The sequence below is a fragment of the Vespa crabro genome, chromosome 19, assembly GCF_910589235.1.
Source record: "Vespa crabro chromosome 19, iyVesCrab1.2, whole genome shotgun sequence".
In the NCBI taxonomy this organism is placed as follows: domain Eukaryota; kingdom Metazoa; phylum Arthropoda; class Insecta; order Hymenoptera; family Vespidae; genus Vespa; species Vespa crabro.
Genome location: NC_060973.1, coordinates 4,311,860 through 4,338,904, shown reverse-complemented (window position 1 = coordinate 4,338,904; position 27,045 = coordinate 4,311,860). Strand labels below are relative to the sequence as shown.

The window sequence follows — 27,045 nt, the reverse complement described above, 5'->3', positions numbered from 1 at the left end:
AATTTATATAACAATTTTTCAAGTATTAAAAAACATTTAAATTATATAACATTAGGATAGGATAACAACAATTAATGTCATTGCATTTTAATAAAGATTATTACGATGAAGTAATAACTATAAATTAATGATTTGTTTTTATCATATTATAATCATTCATATATACACAAATGTTCAATATATATATATTACTATAATACTTATATAATTTACTGAAAAAAGTAACACAAAAGTACGATAATATTGGTACATTTACGCTAATGCCAACATCCACTGATTTATTTAAAATTACAATGTTTTAATATTGTCCTAGAAAAAGATATATAAATATTCCAAGTATAGGAATATTATGTTACATACATTTCAAAGGACAATTCAATAGAAGAATATCGACAATACTACAGTGATGTTACTTAACATAAAGGCTGCATATTTTAATAGTATAACACATTGAAAGCAATCAAAGTTTCCGTGGTCTTCCTCTTTTTCTAAGCGCTGTAATTTTTCTGGCTGCTTGCCGAGTATTTCGTAATTTCTTTTGTAATGTATTCATCCCAGTAAATAATTTGACATTACTATGCATTTTCAAATGACGTATAAAAAGCATTCTTGATTTTATTAGCTTCTTACAAATTTGACATCTTCGAATTTGCTTTTCTGTTAATGACAAAAAATGCACATAAAAGAAGTTATGCACCTCTGTGAATTTAAACTATATACATACAATACAGTTTTATATATATATATTAAGTCGTGAAAATATAAAAAAAATATAATTTAACTTTATTTTGATTATATAAAAACTTATATAAGTTTTACCTGGTCTCTTTGTATCATGTTGTAGATAATGCGCACTTAACGAAGCTGCACTTGAAAACCATCTTCCACAATCCTTGCAACATAATTTCTTAGTTTCCCAGGAATAATTCATACTTTGATCTTTTTTTCTTTTTGTTCTTTTATGTATCCTAACATTTTCTTTAGTTATATCCATAGAATATGATTCCTCAGAATCTGGTTCACCTGAAGATTTACTAGATATACGTTTTTTCCTTTGCGAATGTTCTAATCGCACGTGGCGGGCTAAAGCAACAACCACTTCGAATTTTTCTTGACATATTTTACATGCATACAGTTTTATGTCTTTTTTTTTATCAACATTATTTACATGATTAAGTTTTTGAGGATCTAATTTAATTACATCAGATGATGATTTAGAACAGACTCGTGAATGAGTATCCAAAGCTCTTTTTTGTCTGAATCGTCTCGAACAAAATTCACATTGCAAAAGAGTTCCTGTAAGTTTAGAAACATTTTCTTTTGCTTCATCTTCCGAGTCTCCTACCATTATGACATCATTTTCTTTGTCACTAGAATATTTATCTTTATTTTCATCTATGGTTATTTCAACAATATTCTTTTTTATAGGTGACATGCTTTCTTCTTCATCAAGATCTATATTAATAATCTCAATCTCTCTTTGTTTCATTCTCATCAAACTTTTTGAATTATTTCTTTTTCGGTGATATTCAGATTGTGAAGTAATCCTTCTTCTTTTACCTCTTGTTTTTGTACTCTTGTCGTTTTCAGTTAACAAAGATGCTGGTTGTATGATTATTTCAGAATCTTCTCGGTTTACTGAAGTTAATTGTTGTTTACGAGATCTCTTCGCTTTGCATTCCGTATGTATTGCTTCGGATTTACTACATTCTACTGATTCTTTACTTGTATTTAATCTATCTGTATCTGATTCTGTGCCTGTAAAAAAAATGTATATACGTACACATATATCATTAAATACATAGAATCTTTGATGTAATCAATATTTGTATTTTATAAAATGTTTGTCAATTTAAAAAAAGTATTATAATACCATTAGAAATAATTGTTTTAGAACAAGACATTCCTAATCTATTCGATTCATCCTCTACTCTTATTGTTTTCTTGTGTGATTTCCTTGAAAAAATTTGTCGTTCAGACTTCATATTTTGAAGTGTTGATTGAATTTCATCAAATGTTAATTCCGAATCAGATTCATTGTCTTCAAATAGAATATATTGCACTGTTGATTGTTCTAACATTTCCTGATTATTTTCTACGTTTTCATCAACAGACGAATCAGCTATAAAATATACATAAAATTAATGTAAAATTAAAATAAAAATTACAGAATGTAATAATTAACAATTATATGTAGAATGAGATATTGTTATATACCTAATTTCACAGTGCAATTATCCATCATTACATATGTTACATTCGAATCTTCAGACTTAGCGTCCATATCTATTGGAACATCAAGTTTTGCATCAATTTCTTTTGACAAACATGAGTTTCTAATCCATGAGGATTGATGTTCTTTTATTTGATAGTTATCTTGAACTATAGTTTTATCAATATCATTCTCTGCTTCATGATTTAGTAGACATTCTTTTGAAAACAGCATTGAAGATTGCATAGTCAATAAATGTTTTTTTATTTGGGATGGTTTTTTTACTGTTCTTACAGCACCTTCACCTATTAATCTTTCAACATCTACTCTATAAATATAATTATCTAATAAATAGAAGTCTGGTACATTTAAGTGAATTACTCGTTTGATTTATATGAATAGTTCTACTAATAGTATTAATAGAATGTACATTTAACATACATACTTCATAAGAAATTGAAAATTTGTTGGAGGTTCACCAGATTCATCATAAAGAGAAACAGCAAAAATATCCTCAGAATCCTCAACTGCATAAAGTGCTAATTGTTGACCAGCTGCGGTAACAAATGTTGCTATTGTTTCATCATCACCTTGAGATTCATCATCACTGTTACTAGAATAGTCAATTGTTGAATCTTCCTTCACCACATTTGGTAGCTATTTTAACATGTAAAAAGTAATATATTAATTTTAAGATAATGCAATACACCAAAAAAAAATTATCCTGTGATTAAAACAATTGTTATACGTTCGTATATTTATATTATTTTAACGATTAACTATGTATTACTAAATTCACAATAAAAAAAATCACAATAATAATATATATTTATATTACATCTATATATATATATATATATATATATATATATAAACAATACATATATATATATATATATATATATATATATATATATATATATATATATATAAATTTTGTCATAATGTATTTACCGTAGAAGATTGTTCATCGTTAATTTGACTTAAATCTTCTTTAATATTAGAACTTGTAGAAGAAATAATAGAACAAGTTTCTGCACAATCTGTTATTTCTTTATCGCAAGTATCAATATTCTCTTCAACAGATGTTGGTATATTTTTCAATTGATAATTGCAATCTTCAGGAACTGTTTGATGTAAGTCCATATTTTCATTTACTTCAATTTCTTCTCCGACTACCTATATAACATTTTTTAAATTTATTTTGATTATTATAGTTCTATATATAATATATGTATTAAAGATTTCTTTACAATTAATAAAAACAAATAAATTCTAATATTTCTCATTGCTATATTAGAAATATTACTAAAATGACTAAATAAAATTGGATAAAATATCAATATGATGGAGTAATGTACTTGTACAGTTACCATGTTATCTTCCACATTTGTACATTTGTTCAATATCACAAATTCAGTATCGTTCCCATAACTTTCTGAGCACGATGTATTAATAAGTTCTTCTGGAATAATCTTTTCATAAATATTTACGTCTTCCATAATGGAAATATTTTATATATTTAACATCGTTCATTAATTTTTATAATTTATGCTTTTTAGTAACGTTAAATATGCATGTTAACATTAAACACGTGCTTATACATGTTTATATGCATATACATAAGAAAAATTGACCGACACGCGAGAGAAAAATTTAGATAATTATATATTTCAGTACGCATATAACGTCATATATGTAAAATATAACAGAGATATATTATGGTTATGATCATCAATGGCAAACTGACTTCAATGTAATTCTAACCAAACATCAATATGAAAATTATATTCTCTAATCTTTCACATAAAGTTTCATTAATTGTAACGTGATAAATATTGTTTAATACTTTTTTATTATGACAATAATTAGACTACATAACATAACTTTTATGCAAGATTCCACTATACTTGATTTCGGATTGGTCCGTGTTATCGGATTGGTCGAGAAGTCTTTTCATTGACCAATCAATTCTTTTTGTGTGATCTTACCAAAATATGTATCGATACCGTATTCGTCCTATCTTTCAATTTATAACTATATTTATAAAGATAAAATATTTCGTAATACTTCCTTTAGAACATTCAATTATTTGAAATAAAAAACATACAGTCATATTTACAAGCCAAATTAACTTGCATAATTATTTAATAGTTATATAAATTATTTAAACGTTTGATATAATCCATACCATAATTGATAATAATAAATTCACCAAAAGACAAACAAAATTGTAAAATTAATTATTCTGAATGAATATTAAGGAATGTTCGTTTATGTCAGTAATAAGATAAAATTTGGAATTAAGAATTTCTTTTTTATGAATATATTTTAATAATATTAATATAAGATACATTAATTTTATGAAATTAATGATGTGCTCCCGCTTTTCTCATTTGTACAAGTATATTTCCAAGTTCCTCTCGTTTCCTTTTGGCTCGGATATGTGTACCCAACTGAAATAAAAAAAAAATTAAAGTAAAGAAACATATACTTTATAATTAATAAATATTTCACATAATGAATGTAGTATATTCTCCGGACAAATGTAATAGTAATCAATTAAATCATTTCTTACCCTTCTTTTCAGAAACTTTAATGCACGCTTGTCTTTCGATACTTTCAGCAATTCCATTGCACGCTTTTCATACGGAGCATGTCCGGTTACTTCACGTATTAAGTCTCTGACAAATTTACTGTGCTTTGTTTGCCTCTGAAATTATGTATTAATTATTAGCTACATAATAATTCATTAATTAATGTATCAATACATATTCACATATTTTTGTATTTCATACCCCCTTCAATCTAGATGGTCGAAGAATAACAGTTTTTTCTTTTTCTGTTTTGCTTTTTGCCACTTTGATGGTAGTAGTTTTATGTCCTCTGTTGAGACCAACAGCTAATTCATATCTTGGAGCCATCCTATCCAATAATTAACAGGTTATATGATAATCAATAATGTAATATAAACAATAAAATTAAATAATATATTTCTATTCTAAATTTTTGCTAACAACAAATAAAAACTGTTACAGAATATTTTTCATAAATTATCATGCAAAGAAAAAAGATATTAATTATTATCGTTGAAAATCTAAGATAAACAATGCTGTTATTGAGAAATTTTTGCTATATTATATTGCAATGATGATAAAACAATATTATCAAACCAACGATGTAATAAATTAATACAATATTATAATTTAATGATTTAATATCCAATTAAGAAGATGTTTAAGATATTTCACGATATATTAACACAAACCTTCACTTATTCAACGAGTTACTTTTGCGAGAACATCAAGTAAAGAAAGACAAAGAGACATAGCAGTGCTACCAATTATTTTTTCCCTTAAAGCATATTCCATCTTGTGGATTTTTTTTTTACTATTATCAAATATTAAAAGGTTTCATAAAATATTTATCACATTTCTTCGTTAATCATATTTGATTTATTAGATATTAATATAAGTAATTAAAATACATAATTTATTATTTAAAATATTAGAAATTTCACTAGAAAAAATGTTAGTATAGAAATATTATTAGTAAAACACATCTATGTTCGTAATTATTTTATGGAGTACGTTATCATGATTATTTCATTTATAAAAAATTTTTTAAAGTTTATTAAAAAAGCTTTGTATAAGTATATATACATATGTAAAGTATATATATCTTATATATATATATATATGACGTTATTCAATAACTTATTTTATCATATATAAATATTTAATTTTAAATTATTTAAATTACTTTCTTCCTATAATTTAAACATCATTTTCACGGATTATTACATTAGAAGAAGAAAAAAGAAATTTTTCGTTGAAGTTTTACAGTAAATTCTTAATATATTAAATGAAATAAACATGATAATAATAATAACAATGCAAAAATGAAAGAAAAATAAAGTGTTATCATTCTTATCAAATTCATACGTAGCTCTATACATTGTATTGCAATTATATACTGTATATGCATACATTTATTATGATTCTTTTTTTTTATTTATACATACGTAACTCATCGCGTTATCGAAATGAAATGATAAAACTTTAAAACCTTTGAAAAGAAATAAAATATCACAGACGTATCAAAGCTCTAATAAGATAAACGCGGTTTGACTTAAAGCTGAAAGAAAAGTCATTTACTTATATAACAAATTAGAATGTTACAACACAAATATATACGTATGAATATAATTGATTATTAAATCGTATGTATATGTATATACAAATAGAAAAATCGTATATAAAAATGTCTATAGATGTTGACATCATTTACGTAGTAACATATGCAGTAACAATGGTAAATAATACCAATGCAAAAATATCTTGCGATAACATTTTGTGATAGCCTTGTTTGCTTATTTTCTGATATTATTAAAAGATAGGTATTTAAAAAATGATATGATAAAATCAATGATATTGATTAGAAGGCGCAGTATACATGTAATCTACATATCTATCTTACATCGTAATATTTTATCGTATCGTATTAATAACCATAAGATATTTCTGAGGCAAGCCCGTCGATGTTAATCAAGTTAAAGTGAGGAGTATATTACAATTACAGTCTCTAGCATAACTCACAGTCTCTCACTGAATTTAATACATTGTGCTCACGTCGTTTATGAATTTATACAGAAGAAGCCATTATAGTATTTTTATCATTTATAGTCATTATAATTATCGTGAATTATTTTGTACATAAGTACGTCGGAAAGTATTAATTTAATTATCAAAGGTACGTGTATTATTATATTTTTATAAAATTTATTTTGAGATAATACATGTGATAAATATATTATGGTTATATGATAAGATGTAAAATAAAATAATTTAATATTTGCTATAAAAATTGAAAGCTATCGTAAGAAAATTTCTTTCTTGATTTAATTTTTCCCTTTACAGTTTTTTGTTTCTTTTTTACTATTTATTCATATTAATTAAAAGTGTAATATTAACTTAATCAACATAGAACATTTTTTAAATACAAATTTCTTACGCAAATCTTTTCCTTGAGCGCATGCTCCATATGTGCGTATTGCGCATATTCTATTTTATTATCAGAATAAATAGATGCACTTTTCTTTTTTTCCTCACTTGCATTCAATAATTTATCATTTCGTTTGTTTTGAATCTATTGTTATAACTGTAATTAAGTTATTATTACTGTAATTAATTTAATTAAAATGTATCAAAATGATTATATTGCTTTGAATATGCATACATATTTTGGAAAAATATAATATTTAAAAACATTAGAAATACACATACATATATAACTATTTATTTATTTATTTAAAGATTATAATTTTTATAAATTTTTATCTGGCTAACATATTTATATAAATAATAATGGTTTATGTAAAAAAAACAAAATGTATTATTATACGTAATATAATGCATATTATAAAGAATAATTATGAAAATGCAATTGTGAATAATAATAATAATAATAATAATAATAATAATAATAATAATAATAATAATAATAATAATAATAACAACAATAATAATAATAAAAATAATAATTATTATAATAATAAAAAAAAATTAATAATAATAATTATTATTATTATATTATTAATTATATTTTTATTATATATATTATTAATATATATAATAAAAATGGCAATTGTTATATAGTTTATATAAATGAAATATTATAAAAGATTTTTTAATATTATACACTGTAATATGGATTAGTCATTCTTTGTATTTTAACATGTTTATCATAAACTTATCGTATTTTTATCTATTTCACAAGTGTTTGCTTGTTGCTCTATTATTGTACCAAAGAAATAACTTCAAATAAGTAAAAAACATATGACCTTTATTTTTTTGATTGATTTGTCAATTGATTCTCTCTCTCTGATTTGGTTCATATCATTCTGAATAAAAAAATATAGTTGAGAAATAAATAATTAATTGAGGAATAAATAATAAGGTAAATATTTAAAACAAATGTTTTAATTTATGCATATTCATAGTCACATGTTTTTCATAAATGTACATATACATATATTATTTTTTTTTCAAAAACATATATTGTCACAAAAGGAATCAATTCATGTAAAAAAATCCATAGAATTACGTTTAAGAAAATACTAATGACTTTGAAATCTTGTAAAAATGAACGTGAAAAAAAATTCTTTCTATCGTCAGATGTGTCCCTTTAAATAATGTAATTTTGTCCTAATAACTTTTTCCATAAAATCATAAGTGACGTTGATATTAATGTATTCCGATTGAAATGTCCCACTCTTTATATATATGTATATATATATATATTTTTTTTTTTATCCAGAAGTTTATAAAACGCAAGAAACACAATAAAAATAGAAATACAATATTTGTATTATTACTAATAATATAAATTAGTTGTAAAAAAATGGATGGAAATAAAAATCGATTAAATATTATTATATGATTATACTATATTTTTAGTAGTAAATTTATAATAAACTTTATGAGAATTGCTTTGAAAATTAAAAATAATTCTTGACAATTATAGGAAAGAAATATTAATATTATAATATAGATAAAAAAATATTGACATAACTATGTCTATAAAAAGGATAATTTTTATAGAATAATGAAGCGTTCTATAAATGGGACAGTAAATACCATACATGATACGAATTACAAATTGAAGATACGCAATGGGGGAATTTCTAATGATGAATATAAGCAGCTTACAGCGAATACTCTTGTTTTTTATGTAAATGGAAAAGAGGTAAACTGTATCTTAAATTAAGTAACAATCAATATAAATTCTAAAAAATAAAAAATACTATAAATAACGTTATAATATAATATTAGATTTATCAAATTTAATTAATTTAGGTATTAGATGATAAGATAGATCCTGAATGGACTTTACTGTGGTATCTTCGCAATAAATGTATCCTTATTAATATCAATATATAAAGAAAATAATATACGACATAATATTAACTATAAAATCTTAACTATATAAATATAGTACACTTAACTGGAACCAAGTTAGGATGTGCCGAAGGTGGATGTGGAGTATGCACGGTTATGATTTCAAAATACAATCATAGAACCAAATCTATTGTGTATCCTTTTATTTCTTCATTTAAAATAAAATATCGAGACAATATTAATTACATTGAAAACTATATATTATTTTCTTAATTTTTATATATATCAATAGTCATTTGGCAGTAAATGCATGTTTATTTCCAATATGTGCTATACATGGTTTGGCAGTAACCACAGTGGAAGGAATTGGTAGCATCAAAACAAAATTACATCCTGTTCAAGAACGAATAGCTAAAGCACATGGCTCTCAATGTGGTTTTTGTACACCTGGTATTGTTATGTCTATGTATACTCTTTTGAGAAACACACCAAAACCTACAATGAATGACTTAGAAATTGCATTTCAAGGTAAAAACATTTATTAATTAATATATGATGAAATATAAATTTAATAAAAAATTATATATGTATAATTTTTAGGTAATCTATGTAGATGTACAGGATATCGACCAATTATAGAAGGATTTAGAACTTTCACTGAAGAATGGGAACAAGCACAGTTGGCAAATCAAATACCTAAAAACAATGGATGTGAAAGTGTTTGTTCCATGGGAGATGCTTGTTGCAAGAAAGCATTTTCATCTGAACCTACAGAGATTTTTAATTCTGAAGATTTCTGCCCATATGATCCTTCTCAGGAAATAATATTTCCACCAAAGTTACAAGTAAAATTATTTAAAAATTCAATAGTTTTCTTTAATTGAATTTATTTAGTTTATGAGTTAATTTTATAGAGATTCAAAATATTTTATTAATAACATACATAACGGTATTTATATTTATAGATCTCTTCTTATCTTAATGAGCAATACTTAGTATTAAAAGGTAAAAATGTAACTTGGTTTAGACCTATAAATTTAACACAACTACTTACTCTCAAACATGAGTATCCATCTGCCAAAATTGTAGTTGGAAATACAGAAGTTGGTTTGTATTTTTTTTTTATTGTATTTTAGTTTCGTGTATGATATAGTTGCTATATTGCATATTTAAATTACGTTGCAGGTGTGGAAGTAAAATTCAAACATTTCCTATATCCAATAATTATACATCCAACACAAATAAAAGAAATGCATGAGATTGTAGAATCGAATGATGGATTAATAATTGGTGCAAGTATAACTTTGAATGAATTACAAGATACTCTTAAGCATTATATCGAAATAAAACCAGGTAAATTATTATTTTTCAATATTAAAAAAAGAAAAAAAAATATATATATATATATTCACATATTTAATGCAATTATTTTTTTAGATTTTCAAACAAGAATTTTTACAGAGATAATAAAAATGTTACATTTTTTTGGTGGTAAACAAATTAGAAATGTAGCTGTAAGTTTTTATAATTTTTTTTTCATTAAATTTTTAATATCATAGTATATATGATTTAAATTATATTATAATATGTAGGCTGTTGGTGGAAATATAATGACTGGTAGTCCTGTATCAGATTTAGTTCCAATATTTGTAGCGGCTGGTGCAAAATTAGTTTTGCATAGTTTGAAAAAAGGATCCAGAACAGTACTACTAGATGAAAACTTTTTTACTGGTTATCGGTGTAATATCGTAGAGTCCGAAGAAGTTCTTGTTTCAATTATAATTCCTTTTTCTTATAAAGTAAGGACAAGTTAAAATTATTACAAAAATTATAATATATAAAATCTAAAAAATTATTATTCTTTTTTAGAATCAATATTTTATTGCTTATAAACAAGCAAGGAGGCGAGATGATGACATAGCAATAATGAATATGGCTTTTAATGTATTTTTTAAAGATCAGACTCGTATAATAGAAAAAGCGTATTTATCCTTTGGTGGAAAGGCTCCAACCACTACCATGGCTACTCAAACATGTCAAAATATGATTAACAGGTTTGTCAAATTAGCATTTAAAATCTATCAATTTCAATAATTTTCAATGTTTTGTAGATAATGGGCAATTAATGAGATAAATAATAAAATTTTTATAATTTTAGAAAATGGGATGAGAATATATTGGAGGTAGTATATGATTCATTGCTTAAAGAAGGCAATTTATCAGACAATGCTCCTGGTGGAATGATCATGTATCGTCGTGCTCTTACACTAAGGTATGCTATATAAAGCATATTATATATGCAATAAATAACGAAAAAATTATTTTTTCTATAAAGACAAATTTTTCTATATATAAAAATTTTTTATATTATATTTCAGTTTGTTTCTCAAAGGATATTTACATATAACTAAATGTTTATCAATGAATTCATCAAGTATAGAACCACTGCCAAATGAAATAATAAGTGCATCAGATTGTTTCCATTATAAACCACCAAAAAGTTCACAATATTATCAAATTGTATGTACATATAAAAAAATTTTTTAATTCTATATATAAATATCTATTAATAATGCTTGCTGAAATTTTTGTATTAAAATCATTATATGTATCAATGTATGTAGGTACCTAAAGAACAAGCTCATACTGATTTATTAGGACGACCAATTATTCATACTAGTGCCTTTAAACAAGCAACTGGTGAAGCAATTTATTGTGATGATATGCCTTCAGTTAATGGAGAATTATATTTAAGTCTTGTAGTGTCAACAAGAGCACATGCAAAAATTTTGAAAATTGATCCATCAAAAGCTCTTGATATGGAAGGAGTTGAAGCATTTTTCTCTGCAAAAGATATTCCTGATGATAGACGTTGGGTTGGACCTATTATATATGATGACGAAGTATTTAAATCTGACAAGGTAATTTGAAAGTGAAATTTATGTTAAAAATAAATAATGTAATGTGGAAATATATTGTAGTACATACATCGTTGTTTTCCAGGTCACTAGTCAGGGACAAGTTATAGGTGCAATTGTTGCAGTTGACCAAGCTACAGCACAAAAAGCTGCAAGAAGCGTTATTGTGGAATATGAAGATATACAACCTGTAATTATATCTATAGAGGTTAGTAATAATAAAATATAATACTTATATATATCATATATTTAAATATTATATATATCTTATTTTTAAATATTATATATATATATATATATATATATATATATAATATTTAATAAAAAAATATATATATATATATATATATATATATAGCTGAATGTGCATGTATCAACAAATTTTCTAATTTTTCCTTAAGACTTGTAATGTTATAATTTGTTTTTTTTTAGGATGCTATTAAACATAATTCATTTTTCTCTGATTTTTCGAAACGTATTATTAAAGGAGATGCAAAAAAAGCATTTGCAGAAACTGATTTTATATTGGAAGGTGAAATACATACAAGTGGACAAGAACATTTTTATTTGGAAACAAATGCTGTTATTGCTATACCAAAAGAAGAAGATGAACTAGAAATATTTTGTGCAACTCAACATCCTTCTGAAATACAAAAGCTCGTTGCTCATGCCTTAAATGTACATATAAATAGAATTAATGTCCGTGTTAAGCGATTAGGAGGTGGTTTTGGAGGAAAAGAATCTCGTCCATATATGATTGCTATACCAGCTGTACTTGCTGCGCATAGGTATGTACATTATTAAAGGATTTAAAAATAAATTCATAAAATTTGTGTGTTAATTTTAAAGTAAAATAAAGTAAAATGACATATTTTGTCAATTTTTGACAGATTGCGCAAACCTGTGCGTTGCATGTTGGATAGAGATGAAGATATGATGATGATGGGCACACGACACCCATTCCATTTTAAATATAAAGTTGGATTTAAAAAAAATGGTTTGATAGATGTTGTGGAAATACATATATATAATAATGCAGGATATTCTGTTGACCTCTCTCCATCAGTAAGTAATCATCCATATCAATTATAACATTAATAAAGGCATACAAATATTTTACGTAATAAATAATATTTTCAATTATTTTGTAGATATTAGAACGTACAATGTTTCATTTTGAGAATGCCTACAGAATACCAGTAGCACATGCATACGGTTATTTATGTAAAACAAATTTACCTTCTAATACTGCTTTTCGTGGTTTCGGCGGTCCGCAAGGCATGTTTGCTGCAGAAAACATTATTAGACATATTGCTGAATTTTTGGAACTTGACGCTCTAAAGGTATCATTTTTAATATTTAACATAATAACTTCATTGTATGTATTTATACATTTATTTCTTCTTTAACTCCGTTTAAACGGATACATTTGTATCGTATTTATTAAACATACTTAAATCGTATAGAAAATAATTTTTCTTGTAGGTAGCAGAATTAAATATGTATAAAGAGGGAGATCTAACTCACTATAATCAAGAGCTTCTTCGTTGTACCTTAGATCGTTGCTGGAAGGAATGTTTAAGTTCGGCTCATTATAATGAAAGAAAAGTTGCAATTGAAGAATTTAATAAGTACGTTTGTATATATATATGTACATATATATACATATATATATTTATTTATTAATATATATATATCATATTTATTAATATCATATTTATTTATTAATTTGTCCTTTAGACATCATAGATATAAGAAAAAAGGATTAGCTGTTGTACCTGTGAAATTTGGAATTTCATTTACTACTTTATTTTTAAATCAAGCCGGAGCACTTGTTCATATATATACTGATGGTTCTGTTTTAATTAGCCATGGTGGAATTGAAATGGGACAAGGCTTGCATACGAAAATGATTCAAGTATGCGTTACAATAAAATATTCTAATTATTAATATTCTTTTATAATTGATTATAATTTATCAATAATATAATCTTACTATATCAAATACACTTAATTAGGTCGCAAGCAGAGTATTAAAGGTAAATCCAGAAAAGATCCATATTGTTGAAACTGCTACAGATAAAGTACCAAATACTTCTGCCACTGCTGCAAGTTGTGGATCTGATTTAAATGGCATGGCTATCATGGTATTTACATATAAATCATAAAATATATGAATATATTTTTCTTTAATCTAATTTGTAATTAATTACAGAGCTATGTCTTATTTTCAGTATGCATGCAATGATATTATGAAACGATTAAAACCTATAATCGATAATGATCCAAATGGCACTTGGGAGGATTGGATAAAGAAGGCATATTTGAGTAGAATCAGTCTTTCAGCAACTGGATTCTACCAAACTCCAAATATTGGCTATTCTTTCATAACTAATTCAGGAAATCCCTATAATTACTTTACTTACGGCGTTGCTTGTACAGAAGTAGTGATCGATTGTCTTACAGGTGATCACCAAGTATGTATCATTTTTATATTGAATATTATATAATTTCTCAGATTACATGTTAATAGTTATTTTGTCAAATGTTTTTTTGCTTTTAAATATATTCTGTAGCGCATATATAAAATTGTATAATATATAAAAACTAATTGGTCATATATATCAAAATAGGTACTGAGAACAGATATTGTGATGGATGTAGGAGAAAGTATAAATCCTGCTATTGACATAGGTCAAATCGAAGGTGCCTTCACACAAGGTTATGGATTATTTACATTAGAAGAATTGATGTATTCTCCAACTGGATATCTTTATAGTAGAGGACCTGGAGCATATAAAATACCAGGATTCACTGATATACCACAAGAATTTAATGTTTCATTATTAAAAGGAGCTCCTAATCCTCGAACTGTTTATTCATCAAAAGTATGTATATGCTAGTGAACTTAGAAAATTTATGACTGATATTATTAACAAATTTTTGTTATTTTTTTCGACATGTGATACTTAAATATATTTTCAGGCTATTGGAGAACCACCTCTGTTTTTAGCATCATCTGTTTTCTTTGCTATTAAAGAAGCAATTAAAGCTGCACGTGCAGATATGAATATCTATGGTCATTTTAGATTAGATTCTCCTGCAACTGCAGCACGTATTCGTACAGCGTGTGTGGACAATATAATAATGAAGGTAATATAATGTCAATGATATGTGCCTATGTTTTACTTATCCTAAACATTCAAGTACATTTTTTTACTTTACAGATTCCTGAACCTAATCTGAATGTACAATGGAATAAAATTCCATAAAATTTCATAAAATTCCATAAAATTCCATAAAATTCTATAAAATTAAAAAAAAAAAAAAGAAAAAGAAAAAAGAAAAAAAAGTTATATGTTAATATCTATTATCTGTACACCATACATCATTGTAATATATGAAGCATGGTGTCTTAGTTCTCATTAAACATATTATAACCATATATATATCATCGTATATATCGTACTATAATTAAAAAATTCCTTTGATTTTAACTTATTACATATGATAACTGTTATATTTAACACATCTAAAGTATATACTTATATAAAAAAAGGTGCATTGGTGGTACTAAAAAAGTAATGTTCAGAATATATCTAATATAATCATTGATTTATGATATAACTTTGTCACAAGACATTATAAAAATTGTGTAGTGTAAAAGGTACACCAGTCTTAACGACGCTCTGTCAGAAATACGTTGCTTAAATCTATAATATTTTAATTTAAAATTGAATTAAGTCTGATGTTTAACAATATGAATCTTATATCTAATTACACAACTCTGGTTGTATATTTTACTAATGTTACAGGTATATTATTCTCCAATAAATTTTAATGGTTTTACAAGGTGGAAAATATTGTGATGTATTCGCATAATACATTATATATTACAAGGTGATTTCTTTCATGCAGATATATATCTATTTTAATTTAAATGTTTCCTGTAAATTACATTAATATTATTTATTGCAAGTTGCAATAAAAAATATAATATGCAACATAAAACTATTTTGTAATTATTATAAAAGAGAAATGAAATGCATGCTACTATTATTAGATACTAATATACAGACATTATATATTTCTTTTGATAAGAAAATAATAAACATCACAATTTGATTCGTACAAATATCTCAAACAATTGCATTTTATACTTTTTCTTCTAAAGATTTTATTTCATTCATTATTTCATTCTTTCTTCGCATTTTTTCTAAAATCTCTTTTTCTGGATTTTTTAATAAACCATTTTTTATTTTTTCTTCCAATGATTCAATTTCTCTTATTTTTTTACGAAGACTTTTTATTTTTTTTTCAGTATCAACAGTTGTTTGTGTTTGATTTGTTTTATTTACCTCATTACTCAATGTAGATATTTTATTTTCAACTTTAGCTTGAGAGATAGTAGTTTTTGATAATTCTTCTATTATAATCTCTGTATTTTTATTTTTACTTTTCTTCTTTTTTTTCTTATTTTCTGACTTAGGTTGTGTACACGTTACACACTTTGTTGCTTTAGCTGCCAAAGCCTCTTGTTTAGCTTTATGTTGAGCTATAAACTCTGGACTCGCTCCCACTGGATAAATAGGTTTGTTCTTTATAAATTGTTTGCCCTTACTTTCATATCTAGAAAATAATAAAAGTTAGTATATGACGTATACTAATATGCTGGAATAAATAATTTCTTTTTAATTTATTCAAATATTTAACATACAATGGAACTTCTTCCTGTGGTATATATCCATCTTTTACACGTCTTGGCTTACGCCATGTACCATCTGGACGTTGACTGGCTGGAATAAATGTTCCACCTATGAGACAAATAAAAGATACAATGTTCAAAAGAATCATAAATTTGATTTAACTAATGAGAACATAAATTTAATGTTTTAAACTCTTATTAAATTGTTTATTAAATTTGTTGGGAAGAACTAACATTAATTAAAAAATAAAAAATTAAAATTAAAAAGAATTTGTACATTGGATAAATAACAATATACAAGATTATGTAAATAAACTGTAAAAATTTTTGAGGTTAAAAGCAACAAGTTTTGTAAAAAAAAAAATTATATAGAAAGAAATAGAAAAAATTGTTGAGGTTACAAGCTAGAGGCTTTGTAAAATATAATATGAAAATTTAATAATATATAAGAAAAAACATAATTACCTTGTTCATCCTTTATATAAGTAGACGCCATGATTATTCAACACGATTGGTAGTGTGTGTTCAAACTATTTTTATTATAATTCTAAAAACTTCCTACTATCCTCATGTTATGATATAACTGTACTTATTGTAACCACTGATTTGGTATATGTGAGGTTTTTTTGAGGATTCGTACGTCAATGTATTTCCTCAAATTCTGTTTACATAGGTCCGAAATCTCTTACGGTATATAACAGCAGTAATATACTATAATATTGTACAGAGCCGTTTTTATACCAATAAAAACGGCAGTATTATATATAATCTAATAATTTATGATAGCATAACATAATTATCATAACCTGATAATTGAAAAATTTTTATGAAAGAACGTTATATATATATCATGTATTGGCATTTTTAAATTATATATTTTCGATCGTACAGATGGAGGTTATTTTTCATCATTTATCTCGAATTTGAATGGTCGATAATAACATTTAAACAACTAATATCGATTATCTCGATCTTACGAAAATCGTCTGGCGAAAGAAAAAAATTTCTTATAAATTTACAAAGATCTCTAACAAAATATTTATTTATCTCAATCGTACACGATTAATTATTAAGAAAAATCTAAATTGTTTGTATATGCGTATTAAATTATAACATTTTTAATGATACATAATCTAATGTTTAAATAATTTTTACATTAAGGCTGTTCATCATCCTTAATTTTACAATGATTTACGCCAACAATGAGTACAGGCGTAGTTCTTGAACAATTTTGATGAACAAAATCGTATTATATACAAATGAAGATTCAAGCAAGAGACATGGTTTTCTCGAACTTGAAAAAACTTTAGTTTGATTTTACTTAGGTGGAGCGATTTTCAAAACATCCACTCCAGATTTTCAGTTCCTTCGTTCTCACGCTTGATTTCTCATCGAACGACCGATCAATTTTACGTTATGTATCACATAAAACATTACATAGGTAAATAACTTTATGTATATATGATTAGAAAAATTGAGGGATAGAATGATTAGAATATATAAATTATTTGTTTATACTTATAGGAAAATTATTTCCAAAATTAAAAAAAAAGATAGTACAAATAAATATTTTAAATAAGATAGTTTAATATAAAGTCGACATTTATTTGATTTAATGTATAATATTATTTTCTTCTCAACTTATGTTTTTTGATAGAATCTAAAACAATGTCTACAACCGAAAGATTTTCGCCTAATGCATATGGTGAGTATTTGAAAACTTTATGTAATTGATCTTTTGAAACTTCATGCAAAATACTATGTATTTTTTCTAAGTAAAAATCTATTTGATTAGCATATAAGGGACCATTACTCTCATATATTAATATATTAGACTTTTGAGATTCAATTAAACGATTCAAATAACGTGCTATATTCACTTCACCTTTTAACTCAAACATATTAGATGATTGCAAAATAGGATCAATGCCAATGATCTTCCAAATTAATATTATGTCTACAAGAGCATCTCTATCAACATTTTGATAATTTAAACAGAAATTTTGTAAACTTATGGGTAATTCCATTACAGAGGAATGCGTGTAAATCGACATGGTTATTTTTAAATAAGGTTTTGCAAGATCTAAAATCTTTTCTATAGAGTATATAGGATAATGTGGATCACAAAAAATAATAAGTTTCTGCTTTTCAATCCTTGTAATATTATGTATTATCTGTGATGTATGGTGTTGATTTTGATTCTTCTCTATCTTTGAAATATCTGCATCCAATGGTTTTTGTAATTTTATCTTCGATGACTTAATTTGTGCGCTATCTCTGTCAACATAATTTTTTCAACTGAAGAAACTTTAAATTGTTCTAAAGTGTAATGAATATATCTTTTTTTTTTTTTTATCAATGCAGTGTTAATTTTATCAAACAATATTAAAAAGTATTACAATGTATATATATAAAGATATATTTATATATAATAGATTTGTTAACTTAACAATGAAAAGATATTAAAAATGATATTTACTTATATAATCGACATAATGGATTATTGTATACCATTTCCAAATCAATCTTTTGTCCAACAAGATCTCGTATATTATTTAAACCATATTTAATCATTGTGGGCCTAATAAATTATTGATATCAATTAGACATCTTGATGTTTACTATATATATATATGTATATAATATCAATAATTCAATATCATATTATATATTGCACATACCTTTCTAATGACAGACCCCATGCAATAACATTGACACCTTCAGGTAAACCCATAGGTAATAACATTTCTGGCCTAAACATTCCACTATTACCAATTTCAATCCATTTTTTTAAACCATTATGATAACAAAATATTTCCATACTTGGTTCCGTATATGGATTGTATGCCGGCTTGAATTTAAGTTCGGTGATGCCAAGTTTTTTAAAGAATTCATACAGCATACCAATCAAGTGGCCAAGAGTAAGATTATAATTGGCTATTACACCTTCAATTTGATGAAACTCAGCAAGATGAGTTGCATCTAAAGTTTCATTTCGGAAAACACGATCAATACTAAAGTACTTTACAGGTTTAAACTTTCCCTGAAAATAAAAGCATATTTATCATATCTTTGTGATATAACTATTATCACTAATGTCAAAATATACCTGTTGCATAAGATTATACAGCATCCGTGCACTAACCGCAGTCGTATGAGTACGAAGTAAATTTTTTTGGGCTTCCGTTATTTTCCAATCATAACAATAACCTTGAGATCCATAACCACCTTCGCTATGAATCTTTTTAACTTTTTCCAAATATTCAGGAGGAAAATGATCACTATGACTTGGTTCTAAGTTAAAAAACAGTTATTCTTGCAAAGCAAATTATTATGCGTTTTAATATAATATCCAAACCAAAATTGTTCTGATAAACAAGTACCTGAAATAAAGAATGTATCATGTGCATCTCGTGCAGGATGCTGTTGTGGTTGGAACAAGGCATCAAAGTTCCAAAATGAGCTTTCTACGTAATTATTTGTAGGCATCTCTGTAAATCTGAAAAAAATAATGTCAAATTTTATTTTTTTTTTTGTGTCTTTTAAATATATGTATTGATATAATAATTAAAATATTGAAAGTTAACATATATATATATATATATATATATATATATATATATATATATATATATATATATATATATATATATCATAATTTTATTTTGTAAAAAAATATTTGTTAATACTAATAAATATTGTAATTACCCCATTTCCAGAAATATTTTTTTAAATTCACTTTTGACTTTAAGCAAAGGATGCAAATGTCCAACTTCTAGGAGCGATCCACGTGCTTCAAAATTATATGGTTTGAATTTCTTATCCTTCCAAGCACCGTTTGCTATCAATTCCGCAGTCAAGTCTGTTTCTAACTTCTCAGTTTGAATAGAAAATTTTGGGCCTTTCTTAAGGAGTATGCTTTTAATAACACTTTCATAAAAAAGAATGGTTTTATAAAAACAGCCAAGTGTAATAGTTTTCATATTTTTTCGTAAAAGACTTACGTTTCTTGAAGAAACTTTCTCTTTTTATATTCTTTCTTAATATTTTCTGGAATACTATCAAGATCTTTCAAATGTAATTGTACAGTATCTGTGATAGATGGTACTGCTTTCCTAACAATAGTTGTGCTGTTAGACTTATCAAGCTTAATCCAACCAGCAGCAAGTGCTTTGGAAAAACCAATTTTTGCAAAAGGAACAGACGAATCAATAATAGATCGTGATATTCCATTGTCGGGTACAGCATAATAGACTGCAGCTTCATGACTACCACATTTTATTACATGTTGCCCTTCTGATGTTATTTCCCATTTTTGCTGGCTAGTTAATGTTGTATCGATTAACTATTAAAAGAAAAAGAAATATGTAAAACCTTGCTCAATTTTGCATCAAATATATTTTAACATATAATGATAAAGCAAAGTTCATTAAAAACATTTTTTATTAATATTTAATAAAAATATGTAAAAGAAATTTCTTTTACATCTCCAAGAGCTTCTAAACTCTTAATTGCTCCAACGATCTTTTGATGATCCTCGTTAAAAATTTCCGCTAAATCTAATGAATTAACTTCACCATTTTTACTTAAATATTTCAAAATATCGTCAGCAAGTTCTTTTGCCATTTTTATAATATTAATTGTTTAACAAATTTAACATTTAATCACGTTACAAGTGCCTTTAAAGCGGTTCATTACTCTTCATACTTATCATATGTGACTTCAGCGATAAGTGTGGCGAAAATATGAACTACAAGCATAGTAGATAATTGCAGTCATTTACCTGATAATACTTGTATCGAATTAGATTTAGAATAATATCGACTTAGATCTTATCATATGAGTATCAAGTTTACTTTTGTTAACATTAAAAGCAGACAACGATCCTGAATTTGGTATCTAATTGCATCGAAACATTATTAAAATTAAGTTTATATCTATAGTAATCTGTTCAAATTATTGAAGGCGCGATTTGTGAAAATTAATTGATTCTATAAAAACCAGAGGTAGCTAGCTATGCTCAAACAGGAAAACATATCATATATTCATATGTATATGTTATATATCAAGGCTCTATGAATTATAATAGAACGTGTAAAGTAGTGTATGAATTTTAACCTTTCTAACAATATACATTTGAAACGTACAATTATGAGAAAGTAATCAAAACTATGAATAAAATGTTGAAATCAATGAAATTTGGAAAGAATGCTTTCCTAATACTTCGAAATTCAAGAATACAGAAAAAATTATTTCTTACAGAAGCATATCAGTGTCAAGAAGCATGGGATCGGAGACTCGATTCGCCTATATTGCAACAAATAAAACCTGTAGATTTGTATCTCGAACTTGAATCTCAGTTTAATAATGTTGGAAAATTTAATGCAATTGACGTTGATATTTTTGCTAATATTATCAAAGAAAAATTACATAAGGACGAACTTATTGATTTGCTTTACAAATTAAGATTATCTGCTGAAGCGTGTAATATTTTAGAATCTACACATCATGCCGTTATACGGTTTTTTCTTAGTCATAATAATATTGATGACCTTTTTGAAGTATTAAATGACAGATTAAATTATGGTATTTTTCCTGATTATTTTTGTTACAATATACTCATGAATAAATTCATAAAAGAAAAAGATTTTGCTTCAGCAGCCAAGGTAGCAGGATTGTTGATGCTTCAAGAAGATTCAGGTCATCCAATATCCAATGCATTGTCTGTATATTCTTGTCACAGATATTTAGAAAATCCAAATGATTGGAAAATTCCTGAAATTAAGGGAGATGATTCTCAAGAAGAAATTAAAATACGTGTTCGATATATAAGGAATCCATATTTCGATGATCATTTTGATCTTGTTGATCCTTTGAGTATAGTTGGTAAAACGTTGGTATTTCAAGGAAAACACATGAATAATTCTTTAGGAAGAACTTGTCAATTAAGGGGGATGATTCTGTATAAAAAATATGATAAAGCAAGAGAACTTGTGAACAAGTGGTTAACTGAAGTTAATGAAGCAATTGTTCATGAAGAAGTTTTTGATTTGATTAAACAAGATAATGCAAATATTCCTGAAGATCAAGTAACCGAAGACTTAAAGAATTTACAAGTTCTTTTAGATACATTAAAAAATAAGGATTTACATAAAGAAAATTTGTTAGAAAGAATAGAAAATGAAGTTAAGTCTGCGGTCGATCAATGCACTGAAACAGATATATCTCAACAAAAAGAGGTAATATATATATATATATATATATATATATATCACTTTGTTATTATAGAAATATATTTTCTTATGTTTCGTTCAATAAATAAAATCCTCTTATTGACATTTTATATTTTAATTGTAGACCTTTCTTGAATGGGAGAGAATTAGAGCAGTAACATTGAAGGAACAACAGGCATTGTTGGATAAACAATTAAGATTAGAAAATATAAAGAAGATGAAAGAGGAATTAGAAAAGAAAGAGAGATTATTAACCTTTTTCGAAAATGAGGAAAAGATAGAATTGGAAATAGAAAGAAAACAAGAAATATTGAAGCAAGAAGATGAGAAATTAGCGAAGAAGCCTTATATAGTAAAGAAATTAAAAAAATTAGTCGAACAAGAAGTTTATATACCGCCAAATGTCTAAAATTCACAATATTATCAACTTGCAATTGGAATTAGATAAATACTATGTAACATAAAAATGCAGTAGAGATTATTAAAAATATATATAAAACTTTATAAAAATGAAACATAGAAACAGACAAACATAGATTATTTACTTTATAATAATATTTAATCAACGAATCATTTTTTAACATTTTAGTATAAAGAAAATGCATAAAAAAATTGTTATAATGATCGTAAATAACATTTCATTTTGTATGTATTATCATTTGTACATGCTTATTCAAAAACAACTTTTTTCAGCAGTTATTACAAAGAATTATTAGAATTTTTTTCAAAGCTATATGCTTACAAGGAATATGAAAGTTTATACTATTGAACTTTATACTAAAAAAAGATTAGGCTTTGTAACAACATTTCTTGAGCACTTGTGCATACTGTTTTCCTTTGTATATTTGGGGCTGGAAGCTGTATTATTTAAATATCAAGTGCTCCAAGCTGAGGCACATTTTTTGCAGCATATTTATACAGCATCCTTTATAATTAATACATCCATAAATAACACTAAATTATTAAAGTTGTGTACAAGACTTGTATAACTATAAAAGTATTTGTCCATTTAGTCTTGTATTTAATGAATAATATTCACTCGAATATTCTGTAACAACATAATAATTGTAGAATTTTAAAATTGTAAAATGTAATAACAAATATAAATTCTTACGTTTTTCGTATTTTTATGTGATTGTGAGTATGCTATAATTTGTATTATTATCGCACATACAATGTGATCATGAACTTCGACTTTGGAGTTGTGCAGTTAATGCAGCTGTTTCTTGCTTCATTTGTTTTAAATCAGCAGTTATTCTTTCCAGGTTTGCACCAACATTCTTAGCAGATTCTGTGTCAATCTATCGATTAAAAAAATTAATTAGATATAGCAAAACAAATAAAAGTATACTAAGATAATTTTTATTTATTGCATAGGAAATATATGCACTACCTGTTCTTCCAAATCTCTTATTTCACGTATTGTAGCACCTGTTTCTTCGAACAAACTTACAAGTTCGCTACAATCAGAATGTAATGTCGCCAATAATTTGTACGCTTTCCTAGAGGCTTCGTTCGTCCTTGCATCTCTGAATATCAATTCATCTACTACTGTAAATGATCTTTCTAAGCGTCCAGTAAGAGTATTAATTTCTTTTTGAATTTCACGAGTATCTGCCAAAACTTTATTAATCTCGTCTCTCTGTTTCCTGACATTATTTATTATTTCTAAAATTCGTTGAGTGTATGCCGATCTGTTAACTTCTTTCGGAAGTTTCTGTACTTCTACCACTAATTGCGAGAACAATTGCTTTTTGTTCCTATGTTCTTCTTTAAGTTCTTTCTCTTTTTCTTTGAGTAATTTGATTTCATCCTGCTTCTTTTGACTTACACTCTAAATATGAAGAAAATGTCAGTAGATTTATTTTTATAATGAAATTGATATTAATACTTACTGCTTTTGTGGAATGTTTCTCTCTTTCTTCTCGATAATCTTGAATTAATGATATTCTATACTTTTCCCATTGATTAGCTAAATGTAATAATTCATTTGTGATAGCTTCAATAGTAGCTTCCAGCTTACGTATATTTTGTTCTCCATCTTGATATAAATCATAAGCTCTTGCTTTAAGTTTCTTTTGTTCTTCATTAATTTTTAATGCCTTTTCCTCATTTTGATAAGTCATAGATACCTGAGTTGCTTTTACTGTTAACTTTTTAATTTCTTCTTGTAAACTATCTATATCATGTTTAAAATTTTCACATTCCTCTTTTATTTTTTCAACTTGCAAGTCTTGTATCTCTTCTTTCTTAGAAATAAATTCTTGTTGAATAACATCAGCTGTTGTAACATCGGTTGTTGTAACATCAGTCTCACTCAATTGAGAATTCTATGTGAAGATATTAATTAGGAAATGTTAGCAAGAAACATATTTAATTTTTTAAGTTTTTTCATAATTATTTAAAGAAGAGCAAAACTTACAAACTTCAAAATATTTTTACCTTAGATATTGTTGATTCTTTTAGAGTAACTCTGTTAAATGATTGATTGTGATTTGATACATGTATCATTTTTTCTTGTTGGGCATTCAACCAGTCAATACGTTCTCTAATATTTATCGATTGCGAATGAATTGCTCTTGCATTGTGCGAAAGAATTGAAGGCAGAAAACATTGGTGAGTTTGCATTTGATTAGGCACTGGCTGCATATAATGTAAATAGTAATTCTGATACTCTGTAATAAAAAAATTATGTAGAGAGAAGAAAAGATAGAGAAAATTTGCAATTTTAAAAAACAAATTTTAAATTTACCTTCTTCTACATCAGATACTGGTACTTCTATATTTACAGATGCATAAGGTACACTTGCCCTTCCTCTGTTTCTGAATCCCTTTTTGTGGCAAAAATGTGGTAACCATGGTATTGAAAAACTTTGTGATATAACCGATGCTATAGATTTTTCTAGCAAAGCGATTTCACTGGTTGGTTCGCTTAAAGTCTTATCACTTTCCTTAGGTAATTTTTCAATCAAAAACATTAAAACCCTTCTTAAATCATTTTCCGAACTATAGAGAAATGTCTGATAACCAATATCACCTTTGTATCCAAGGTCCTAAATTTATGAATCCAGTATGAGTACAGATGACAAATATTTTATTTGCTGAAGAAACGGATATATATAAATTAAACAATGCTAAGTATATTCAAATAATTAAACCGTTTTTAACGTGATCTCTTACCATGCATGCTTGTGCTAGTGTTGCGCCTAAACGAAAACGTGCAGCCATGTTTGGTGGCAAAGTAGTATGCAATCCAAGTCCTGGCCTTATAGTATCTAAGCATTTTACCGTTGCTTCTACTACAGTCTCTGTGTCAAAACCGCTTAAATTTGTTACTTCTTCTTTTATACCACTACAAACAATTTTCATGTATTTTATATAATATATACGCACCAAAACATTTTGCAAAATGAAACGTATTTGCAATATATGTATTAAATATGATAAACAAATTAATGCCGACTAATGTATGCATATTTTTTGATATTTTTTCTGTTATTGCAAAAAAAAATTTTTGCGTATATTAATACGTAAAATGATAATGCCAAGAAAAAATGCATTTAAATCAATTATTACTGTCAATAAAATCAACGCCCATTTTTTATACGTAATGACAGAATAAGCAAAAATATTAAGATTGATATATTTACTTACCAGCCTATTTGACGTAACGAATGAATAATTATATTATCTACCTCCTCCATTATACGTAAAAAATGAAAATTCTTAAGTTATGTTTTATTATATAGAACTCAATCTGATAATGATAAAAACCTAACCTTTCACAAGAAATATATATATATACATATATATATATATATTTTGTAGCAAACAGACAGGTGGCGTGAGACGTTTGTAAAACGAATATCGTGTGTATATATTATATACACATATAATTTGTTTCAAGTATATACGAATGCTCATATTTTAACTTTCATAAATATTTATCAAATTTACGATGTTTTAAAAGTATCTATTTACAAGAAAAATATAAAGAGAAAGATAAAGATAGAACCTCAAAAAGAGCATGCTATCGATGATAAGGAAAATCCAACATATTATCGTTACTATCTAAAAT

At 25.7% G+C, this 27,045-nt stretch overlaps 7 protein-coding genes across 12 annotated transcripts; 2 read left to right on the top strand and 5 right to left on the bottom strand.

Moving 5' to 3' along the window:
• Positions 1 to 124: 124 nt before the first annotated feature.
• Positions 125 to 4,178, bottom strand: LOC124430599 (zinc finger protein 652-like). 2 transcript variants are annotated; one of them, XM_046977431.1, is made up of 7 exons: positions 3,574 to 4,178; positions 3,167 to 3,391; positions 2,658 to 2,869; positions 2,218 to 2,540; positions 1,874 to 2,122; positions 820 to 1,758; positions 125 to 657 (listed from the first exon to the last, which is right to left on the bottom strand). In XM_046977431.1, the coding sequence occupies exons 1-7, from the start codon at positions 3,712 to 3,714 to the stop codon at positions 461 to 463; spliced, it is 2,286 nt and encodes a 761-aa protein (XP_046833387.1). In that variant the 5' UTR covers positions 3,715 to 4,178; the 3' UTR covers positions 125 to 460. The 2 variants fall into 2 exon arrangements, with proteins under 2 accessions (XP_046833387.1, XP_046833390.1); XM_046977434.1 differs by having other exon boundaries at positions 3,586 to 4,159.
• Positions 4,179 to 4,508: 330 nt separating this feature from the next.
• LOC124430602 (60S ribosomal protein L36-like) lies at positions 4,509 to 5,582 on the bottom strand. Its single transcript, XM_046977437.1, has 4 exons — positions 5,481 to 5,582; positions 5,011 to 5,137; positions 4,791 to 4,925; positions 4,509 to 4,668 (listed from the first exon to the last, which is right to left on the bottom strand). Exons 2-4 carry the CDS (start codon positions 5,134 to 5,136, stop codon positions 4,582 to 4,584), a joined length of 348 nt encoding a protein of 115 aa, XP_046833393.1. The 5' UTR covers position 5,137; positions 5,481 to 5,582; the 3' UTR covers positions 4,509 to 4,581.
• Positions 5,583 to 6,667: 1,085 nt separating this feature from the next.
• On the top strand, positions 6,668 to 15,476 carry LOC124430598 (xanthine dehydrogenase). 3 transcript variants are annotated; one of them, XM_046977428.1, is made up of 25 exons: positions 6,668 to 6,964; positions 8,815 to 8,959; positions 9,070 to 9,127; positions 9,209 to 9,305; positions 9,404 to 9,639; positions 9,712 to 9,956; positions 10,077 to 10,218; positions 10,297 to 10,464; positions 10,549 to 10,625; positions 10,704 to 10,910; positions 10,981 to 11,165; positions 11,270 to 11,383; positions 11,490 to 11,631; positions 11,736 to 12,032; positions 12,115 to 12,237; positions 12,462 to 12,817; positions 12,920 to 13,094; positions 13,181 to 13,372; positions 13,515 to 13,660; positions 13,770 to 13,947; positions 14,048 to 14,176; positions 14,264 to 14,506; positions 14,663 to 14,917; positions 15,015 to 15,182; positions 15,257 to 15,476. In XM_046977428.1, the coding sequence occupies exons 2-25, from the start codon at positions 8,819 to 8,821 to the stop codon at positions 15,299 to 15,301; spliced, it is 4,119 nt and encodes a 1,372-aa protein (XP_046833384.1). In that variant the 5' UTR covers positions 6,668 to 6,964; positions 8,815 to 8,818; the 3' UTR covers positions 15,302 to 15,476. The 3 variants fall into 3 exon arrangements, with proteins under 3 accessions (XP_046833384.1, XP_046833386.1, XP_046833385.1); XM_046977430.1 differs by lacking the exon at positions 6,668 to 6,964 and adding an exon at positions 8,151 to 8,170; XM_046977429.1 differs by lacking the exon at positions 6,668 to 6,964 and having other exon boundaries at positions 8,797 to 8,959.
• Positions 15,477 to 15,627: 151 nt separating this feature from the next.
• LOC124430601 (partner of Y14 and mago) lies at positions 15,628 to 17,483 on the bottom strand. Its single transcript, XM_046977436.1, has 3 exons — positions 17,200 to 17,483; positions 16,747 to 16,843; positions 15,628 to 16,658 (listed from the first exon to the last, which is right to left on the bottom strand). Exons 1-3 carry the CDS (start codon positions 17,228 to 17,230, stop codon positions 16,184 to 16,186), a joined length of 603 nt encoding a protein of 200 aa, XP_046833392.1. The 5' UTR covers positions 17,231 to 17,483; the 3' UTR covers positions 15,628 to 16,183.
• Positions 17,484 to 18,301: 818 nt separating this feature from the next.
• Positions 18,302 to 21,455, bottom strand: LOC124430600 (phenylalanine--tRNA ligase alpha subunit). Its single transcript, XM_046977435.1, has 8 exons — positions 21,220 to 21,455; positions 20,739 to 21,079; positions 20,443 to 20,664; positions 20,118 to 20,233; positions 19,844 to 20,028; positions 19,416 to 19,777; positions 19,214 to 19,315; positions 18,302 to 19,011 (listed from the first exon to the last, which is right to left on the bottom strand). The coding sequence occupies exons 1-8, from the start codon at positions 21,358 to 21,360 to the stop codon at positions 18,360 to 18,362; spliced, it is 2,121 nt and encodes a 706-aa protein (XP_046833391.1). The 5' UTR covers positions 21,361 to 21,455; the 3' UTR covers positions 18,302 to 18,359.
• Positions 21,456 to 21,787: 332 nt separating this feature from the next.
• Positions 21,788 to 23,482, top strand: LOC124430539 (28S ribosomal protein S27, mitochondrial-like). The gene is made up of 2 exons (XM_046977263.1): positions 21,788 to 22,973; positions 23,092 to 23,482. The coding sequence occupies exons 1-2, from the start codon at positions 21,906 to 21,908 to the stop codon at positions 23,374 to 23,376; spliced, it is 1,353 nt and encodes a 450-aa protein (XP_046833219.1). The 5' UTR covers positions 21,788 to 21,905; the 3' UTR covers positions 23,377 to 23,482.
• A 116-nt stretch (positions 23,483 to 23,598) lies between these two features.
• LOC124430538 (coiled-coil domain-containing protein 22 homolog) lies at positions 23,599 to 26,775 on the bottom strand. 3 transcript variants are annotated; one of them, XR_006943790.1, is made up of 8 exons: positions 26,622 to 26,775; positions 26,148 to 26,319; positions 25,720 to 26,020; positions 25,410 to 25,642; positions 24,863 to 25,297; positions 24,361 to 24,801; positions 24,082 to 24,268; positions 23,599 to 24,015 (listed from the first exon to the last, which is right to left on the bottom strand). XR_006943790.1 is itself a non-coding variant. In XM_046977262.1 (7 exons), exons 1-7 carry the CDS (start codon positions 26,669 to 26,671, stop codon positions 24,149 to 24,151), a joined length of 1,752 nt encoding a protein of 583 aa, XP_046833218.1. In that variant the 5' UTR covers positions 26,672 to 26,775; the 3' UTR covers positions 23,599 to 24,148. The 3 variants fall into 3 exon arrangements, 1 of the variants encoding a protein (XP_046833218.1); XR_006943791.1 differs by lacking the exon at positions 26,622 to 26,775 and having other exon boundaries at positions 25,720 to 26,068; positions 26,148 to 26,276; XM_046977262.1 differs by having other exon boundaries at positions 23,599 to 24,268.
• Between the last annotated feature and the right edge of the window lie 270 nt (positions 26,776 to 27,045).

Bases quoted from the DNA above. Each gene is read 5' to 3' on its own strand.
- LOC124430539 (XM_046977263.1), top strand. From the start codon at position 21,906: ATGAATAAAATGTTGAAATCAATGAAATTTGGAAAGAATGCTTTCCTA. The intron at 22,974-23,091 runs GTAATATATATA...TTTTAATTGTAG, and splicing joins ATATATCTCAACAAAAAGAG to ACCTTTCTTGAATGGGAGAG.
- LOC124430600 (XM_046977435.1), bottom strand. From the start codon at position 21,360: ATGGCAAAAGAACTTGCTGACGATATTTTGAAATATTTAAGTAAAAAT. The intron at 20,029-20,117 runs GTACTTGTTTAT...TTTTTAACTTAG, and splicing joins TGATACATTCTTTATTTCAG to AACCAAGTCATAGTGATCAT. The intron at 19,012-19,213 runs GTAAATATCATT...TTATGTTGACAG, and splicing joins CCATTATGTCGATTATATAA to AGATAGCGCACAAATTAAGT.
- LOC124430538 (XM_046977262.1), bottom strand. From the start codon at position 26,671: ATGGAGGAGGTAGATAATATAATTATTCATTCGTTACGTCAAATAGGC. The intron at 26,320-26,621 runs GTAAGTAAATAT...AATTGTTTGTAG, and splicing joins TCGTTACGTCAAATAGGCTG to TGGTATAAAAGAAGAAGTAA. The intron at 26,021-26,147 runs GTAAGAGATCAC...TCATAAATTTAG, and splicing joins CACTAGCACAAGCATGCATG to GACCTTGGATACAAAGGTGA.
- LOC124430601 (XM_046977436.1), bottom strand. From the start codon at position 17,230: ATGGCGTCTACTTATATAAAGGATGAACAAG. The intron at 16,844-17,199 runs GTAATTATGTTT...TTTGTCTCATAG, and splicing joins TTATATAAAGGATGAACAAG to GTGGAACATTTATTCCAGCC. The intron at 16,659-16,746 runs GTATGTTAAATA...ATTATTTTCTAG, and splicing joins CCACAGGAAGAAGTTCCATT to ATATGAAAGTAAGGGCAAAC.
- LOC124430598 (XM_046977428.1), top strand. From the start codon at position 8,819: ATGAAGCGTTCTATAAATGGGACAGTAAATACCATACATGATACGAAT. The intron at 10,911-10,980 runs GTAAGGACAAGT...ATTCTTTTTTAG, and splicing joins TAATTCCTTTTTCTTATAAA to AATCAATATTTTATTGCTTA. The intron at 14,507-14,662 runs GTATGTATCATT...ATATCAAAATAG, and splicing joins GTCTTACAGGTGATCACCAA to GTACTGAGAACAGATATTGT.
- LOC124430599 (XM_046977431.1), bottom strand. From the start codon at position 3,714: ATGGAAGACGTAAATATTTATGAAAAGATTATTCCAGAAGAACTTATT. The intron at 3,392-3,573 runs GTACATTACTCC...AATGTTATATAG, and splicing joins ATAACATGGTAACTGTACAA to GTAGTCGGAGAAGAAATTGA. The intron at 658-819 runs GTAAAACTTATA...TGTCATTAACAG, and splicing joins ACATGATACAAAGAGACCAG to AAAAGCAAATTCGAAGATGT.
- LOC124430602 (XM_046977437.1), bottom strand. From the start codon at position 5,136: ATGGCTCCAAGATATGAATTAGCTGTTGGTCTCAACAGAGGACATAAA. The intron at 4,926-5,010 runs GTATGAAATACA...ACATAATTTCAG, and splicing joins GACCATCTAGATTGAAGGGG to AGGCAAACAAAGCACAGTAA. The intron at 4,669-4,790 runs GTAAGAAATGAT...TTTTTATTTCAG, and splicing joins TAAAGTTTCTGAAAAGAAGG to TTGGGTACACATATCCGAGC.